Genomic DNA, 6,256 nt, shown 5'->3' on the forward strand with positions numbered 1-6,256 from the left:
TCTAACACAGTGGTTCTCCACCTTCCTAAGGCCACGGCCCTTTGATACAGTTCCTCATGTTGTGGTGCCCCCCCCAACCACAAAATTATTTTTGTTGCTACTTCATAACTGTCATTTTGCTACTGTTATGAATCAGGCGACCCCTGTGAAAGGGTCGTTCAAACCCCAAAGGGGTCATGACCCATAGGTTGAGAACCGCTGATCTAACAGCAGTACAGTGACATCCACACACCCCCAGACCCTGGTCTGTTTTCCAAACTTATGCTTCATTCCTTTTTCTCCCACCCAAAACAAATCCCCACTGACCATTTTAAAACGTCACAATTTAAATACAGTGTGGTAATGCTAAATTTGACTTAAAAGAGTAAGAAATTATAAACTGCCAAATAATGTAATTCAGGAGTGCAAATCCTTGGTATAAAAAGTGATCCACCTTGCCCTGAATATAACAAAGTAGTCCAGAGATTTCAAATTACTTATGAAATAAAAGGGGGGGAAGTGTTAAATGTTATTTATAAAAGTCAAGTAAGAAACAAGTCACCGTAAGTCTTTTTACAAAGACAGAGACCATGCGCCTGACTGCTGCTAAAAGTTGCAGAGGTTTATTGTTAGTGGTTTCAAAAACGACTTTAGTGAAACTAGAGGTTGAAATCTGTATTACATGTAATTAGTGACACATAAATTATATGTATGTAACAATGATCCCGCAATGTCACTCTTTGGACTTTTCGGCAAGTGTGCATTGTCCTCCTTAAGGTCTTCCCTGATTTTGAGGGAAGTAACTGGTTAATCTTTTAATACGAGTTTTCAGAACTTTGCTATGTAAGATAATTTTGTTAATAAGAAGGTACCAGAAATCTCAAGTAATAGTAATATACCTATGAAATAAAATACTGTTCTTACAGCTTGAGTAACTAACATACATTTAAAACAGACAACATTCTATTGTGAAGAACAATACAGTTTTTTGGGTAGGTCAAACACTAAAGAAGAAAGGGGGGTGGGGAGGAGCAGAGAAAGACTGAGAATCATGATTTAAAATAAAGCTGAAGTCGAGTCTTTACATCCCCTAAGAACCTGACTTGTCAGGTCGCTGCTTCTCTTCCTGACCCAGCCGCTAGCTCCGTATCTGCATCTGCGTGGCACGGCGTCAGCAATCCATCCGGTAGGTTTCAGTTTGAATTCTCATGAATGTTCGCAAAGCTCGTACTGGACTTGAGACGTTTGGCTAGATAAATGAAAAGTATTATACTTCAGCTCAAATCTATGGTAGTGTCTACACAAGCTTTGTTAGAAGCAGTACCACATACAACATAACATCAGGCAGCACTTGGAGCGCTGGTGCACAGTTGGCTAAGCACTGGGCATCTAAGTGGAAGGCTGGCGGTTCAAACGCACCCGTTGCTTGGCAGGAGAAACCCGCGCCTGCCTCCTCCTGGAAGAGTCCTCTCAGGAACTTGCAGGTGCGGTTCTACTCTGCTGCCCTTGGGGGCAGTATGAGTCAGAACTACTTCCTGGTGATGGATTTGGCTTTTTGGTTTTCAGACCTAAGTTTTACCTTTGTGAAAGCCCACGATTTTAATTATGTAGTGTAGTGAAAGTGTTGTACCTAGAATATGAACATCCTAAACAGTACATTAATGAAATTATATTATTTAAAAGTCTAAGTTAGAAATCCAAGTCTAAAATTCCCTTAAAAGAAATTAGTGAAAGAACTCTATAATGTTAAAAATACAATTAAATGGCTTGCATATAAATGAATTTACACATACACAATGAATTGATGTATAGCCAAAACATCAAACTCACTGCCGTCGAGTCGACTCCAACTCCTGGTGACCCTTTAGGACAGGGTAGAACTGCCCTGTGGGCTTCCAGACTGAAACTCCTTACGGGAGTAGAAAGTCTCCGCTTTCTCCTGAGAAGTGGTTGGTGGTTTTGAACTGCTGACCTTGTAGACTGTAGCCCAATACATAACCCGCTATGCCATCAGGGCTCCTTGAATTTCTGCATACACGTACATAAAACATATGAAGGTGCTTCAAAAAGTTCATAAAAACATGGAATGAAAAGAAAATGGAATTTTTCCACAAGCCCCAATGTCCTTGTCTCTCTATTCTCTATCTGATAAATGCTAGCATTCATTAAAATTCTCCCTCAGGGCATCAGCTCCTGGTTAATTCAGACTCCTCTGAAGCAGAGTTGCTCTTGCCCTTCTCGATGGTCCAGCCTCTACCTCAGCTGTTTTAATTATTGTATTCTGGTTGGTGCGTTCTTTGAAGGCATGGATTGTGCCGGGTCTTTTTTCTAAATCCCTCTGTTCTACCGCAGTGGATATTCTACCCCTCAGTGGGCATTCAACACCAACTGCTTGATGAAGAAAAGCGAATGGGAGCTAATGCCCACAAAAGGTGTCTGCATTAGAACCATTTGCTTACGCTACAATGTCCTTAAGCATACTTCATAAACACTGCTTCCGTGAAACAGGAATAGATGTTAAGCAAAGAGGAAATGTTCCATTGTCAAGTTTGGGGGCGTGCAGTCTTGGAGTCTTGAACGTGAATGACATTATGAAGCTTCGTTCAAAAGAACATGGTGTGCCAAATTCCACCGTAATTGAGTACTTCACAGCACCTGGGAAACACTCACCCAGACGCCAACCTTCTGCTATTCAACAAGGATTCTGGGCACCTGCTCTGGGGGAAAGGAGCCCTGCTGGTGCTGCAGGCTAGACAGCTAACCACAAGGTCAGCGGTTCAAATCCACCAGCCACTGCTCAGGAGATGAATGGGTTTACCATGTCAGAAACCCTATGGAGGGCCGCTCTGCGTCACAAATGGGTTTGGTTTACTCTAGGGCAGGCAATCTGTAGATGCTGGGGATGACGTGGTGAACAAGATAGACAAGATCCTAGTTCGTGGAGCTTAGAGTCCGGTTAGAGGAGAAAAAAAGACATAAATGGAAGGAAACTGATGAAAAGGCTCCATTAAAATAGTGATTAAATATCCCTTAAAATGCTTTAGACACACAGGACAAAGAAAGGAAGGGTGGCTTTCAGCAGGTATTCGTCAAGCTAAGACCTGGATGGCCTGGAGCCAGAAAGAAAGGTGGGAAGGGTGAGTTCCAGAGTCCTGGGAAGGAGATGGCGTGGATGGGCTTGGTGGAGAGACATGGATGGGCTTGGTGGAGAGACGTGGATGGGCTTGGTGGAGAGACGTCCACATCGGCCCCGGCATCGCGAAGAAGGCAGACAGTGGATGTGATGGTGGAGGGAGGCCAGATCACATACAGCTTAGAAGACAAACCCCGGGAATAAGCTTGGACCTTTTCCTAAGTGCAAAACTCATAGGAACACATGGAGGTCTGGGAAGACAGGGGTGGGGGCTGTAGAGAAATATGGAAAAGTCTGTGTTTAGTAAATAACACCAGGCACTGAATAGAGAAGAGACTGTCGTGGGGCAAGGCATGGAAGCAGAGCGCAGTTAAGGAAGCAGACGACTACAGAGAAGAATGTGAGGAGGAGAGCGGGGAACGGGCAGTCAGCAAAGAGGAGAGCGGAGAAATGACAGTGAGGTTTCTGATATGCACAAACAGATGGGTGGCTTGTACTGGGAAAACAAACACATGCACACAAATCCTGACAGTGAATACCTGCCACAAGTTAAACAGCGCTGCAAGGTTAAGAAGATGTGACCCTTTAGTTGAAGTGTACCAACCCCCCAAACCGACTGTTGAGTGGACGTCAATGCATAATGACCCCCTAGACAGCCTCATCGGAGGCCTACGGACAGGCTGGTGGGTTTGAACCACCGACCTTGCAGTTAACAGCCCCATGCTTAACGCAGGGCACTGCCAGGGCTCCTAGAAGTACACCAAATCCTGAAAACTAAAGTTTCTCAATAGTGATGTCCCTGTAGTCTCTGGCCATTATTCTAAACAGTGGCTTTCAGGGCTGAGCTGCTACATCTTTACAGAATGCTGGCAATCTTAAAAAATGCTTTACTAAAGACAACCGTGCGAAGGCTAGTATTTTTCGGTGACAAGATATTTCAAATTCAGGTCAAACCGGTCTACAGGTAACTTTTTACCTGTAGCTATCTCAGAACTGAACTGAAGACAGATAAATGGTGAATAAGAAGTGGTTAAAAGAAGTAGTCAAGGAATAATATTTGAGGGGGAAAGAATCACCAATGCTTCCCCCCAAATAGTCTCTTTTCAAAAACTAAAATTATTATGACATAAGCCCATATTTTAATTCTGATCATGAAGACACGAGACCGCGTGACGTGGAAGCCAGGCTTCTGTCAGAGAGACGGGGTCTTCTCACAGTGGTTAGCACGTTTCTACTCTGCCTGTTTGATGAAGAGGCAGGAAAGGAGTGAACGATGCTGAGCACACGTATACTCAAGTAAGGCTCTCAGGATGGCAATTGTGCCTAAACAGTCTGTCTGCACATTAGCTGCCACACTTTTAGGGGGTTCCTCCCCCTATTGCCCGGGGCCTGAGAGTAATCCACATCCCCCCACTCTTATTATTTCAGGATTGACAGAGCCAGTCTGTGGCTACTCCTCCGTGGCTGACGACATTATTCCGGGGTGGTCAGCTTTCTAAATGAAATCTTATCTCTTCCATTAGTAAGTGTCATTAAAATTTTGAAGCAAAGAGCCATTTCCAGGGCAACAGACGCTGGTTCCTTCCATTGCAGAGAGGGCGGCTATGAAAAGTAACTTACGTAGAATGAGTTTGCGTTTCTTTTGCTCTGAGTGAAGAAAGCTACTGAGGTAGAAGACCACAGGTAGAAAGAGCATGAACACAGACACGGCGATGACAGGCACGGTGTCACTGCAAGGGACCGAACAGTTGAAGGTCCGACTCCAGAGTTTGCGAGTTATATTCATCTGGAATGACAAATCATATCACTCTAGTGCACGGTTAACTTGGCATCAACTTATACAATATATAGTTAATTACAGGCAGCCAGAATCCAATTCTCGGGACCGGGCGTGATGTCGAGGAGAGCGTTCCTGGGGGGGTAGCTTACCAGGCCTTCCTGAGGGGGAGCTGTTAGGTAGACTTGAACAGCCAACCTTTCTGTTGGTAGCATTTCATTACGACCCAGGGACCCATCTCTTCACATTTGTTGTTGGGATTCTCATGACCTCTAGACTTCCTGAACTCATGAACCTTGGGTGAACCCCCGACACAACTGCCCAGAGATACTCTTTAAAACTTAACCAGGAATAGCCCCTGAAGGCTTCTGAACACCACACGACTGTTTCGCTGAACTAGTAAGAAAAGTCAGCCGTGAGCATTAAGATCTTTCATGAGCGAGCTGTACAAGATCTCACTGACCAGAGCAACTGGAAAGGACAGACAGGAACTGCAGGGGGCAGTGAATCCTGTCAGCTGGGGGACAGCGAGCAAGAAAAGCAGGTGGCGAGGGCCGCACAGCTGACGCCGAGATGTCATCAGTGACTGGACTGCACCCGTGGAACCTGCTGGGTGGAGAGCTGCTGCTGGACGAGGACAATTTCTCCTGCCAGGGAAATAAAGCAGCTCCCAAATGGTCATTGTACACGTCTATTCATAGAGAAATTTCATCTTCTACAGATCTGGGGTGGCAGCCTTCAGTATGGGTTACAATGGAAAGAAAACCAAATCCCCACAATCGATCCCTAGGTAACAAGAGAAAAGATTGAGGCTGTCAAAGATTTCATCTTGCTTGGATCCGCAATCAGTGTTCATGGAAGCAGCAGTCAAGAGAACCAACAATGCATCGCAGGGGGTAACTCTGTTGCATAAGCTTTCTTTAAAATACTGAAAAGCAAGGATGGTGTGTGGAGGAAGAACGTGAGCCTAACCCGCGGTATTTCTAATTGCTCCATATGCATGTGAAAGTTGGACACGGGATAAGGGAGAGTGAAGAAGTGCTGATGGACTTGAATTCTGGTGCTGGCAAAGAATCTTGAAAAATCCCACGGAGTGCTGCAAGAACAGACATATCTGTCTTGGAAGAAGTACAGCCAGAATGCTTCTTAGAGGCAAGGATGGTGAGCTTCATCTCACATACTTTGGACATGCTGCCAAGAGAGGCCAGTCCCTGGAGAAGGACATCATGCTTGGTGAAGCAGCCAGGAAGGGACAAGAGGAGGGCCTCGAGATGGATTAACCAGGGCGGCAACGACGGGCTCAGACATCAGAACAACTGTGAGGCTGGCCCTGGACTGGGCAGTGTTTTGTTCTGCTGTGCCCAGGG

General features: G+C 45.3%; 1 protein-coding gene across 2 annotated transcripts in view; it reads right to left on the reverse strand.

The window, feature by feature from the left end:
* Positions 1-475: 475 nt before the first annotated feature.
* Positions 476-6,256, reverse strand: part of OSTM1 (osteoclastogenesis associated transmembrane protein 1) — a 24,997-nt gene continuing 19,216 nt past the window's right edge. The window contains exons 5-6 of one of the 2 annotated variants that reach the window (XM_013004517.2): positions 4,733-4,898; positions 476-1,228 (exon numbers count right to left, since the gene is read on the reverse strand). In XM_013004517.2, the coding sequence (XP_012859971.1) occupies positions 1,173-1,228; positions 4,733-4,898 (222 nt within the window). In that variant the 3' untranslated portion in view covers positions 476-1,172. The remainder of the gene's footprint in view (positions 1,229-4,732; positions 4,899-6,256) is intronic. The other variant, XM_045294707.1, reaches the window with a different exon arrangement.

This window comes from Echinops telfairi, unplaced genomic scaffold (genome assembly GCF_000313985.2).
Source record: "Echinops telfairi isolate 266 unplaced genomic scaffold, ASM31398v2 ScPeMD7_3533;HRSCAF=4204_0, whole genome shotgun sequence".
Classification (NCBI taxonomy): Eukaryota; Metazoa; Chordata; class Mammalia; order Afrosoricida; family Tenrecidae; genus Echinops; species Echinops telfairi.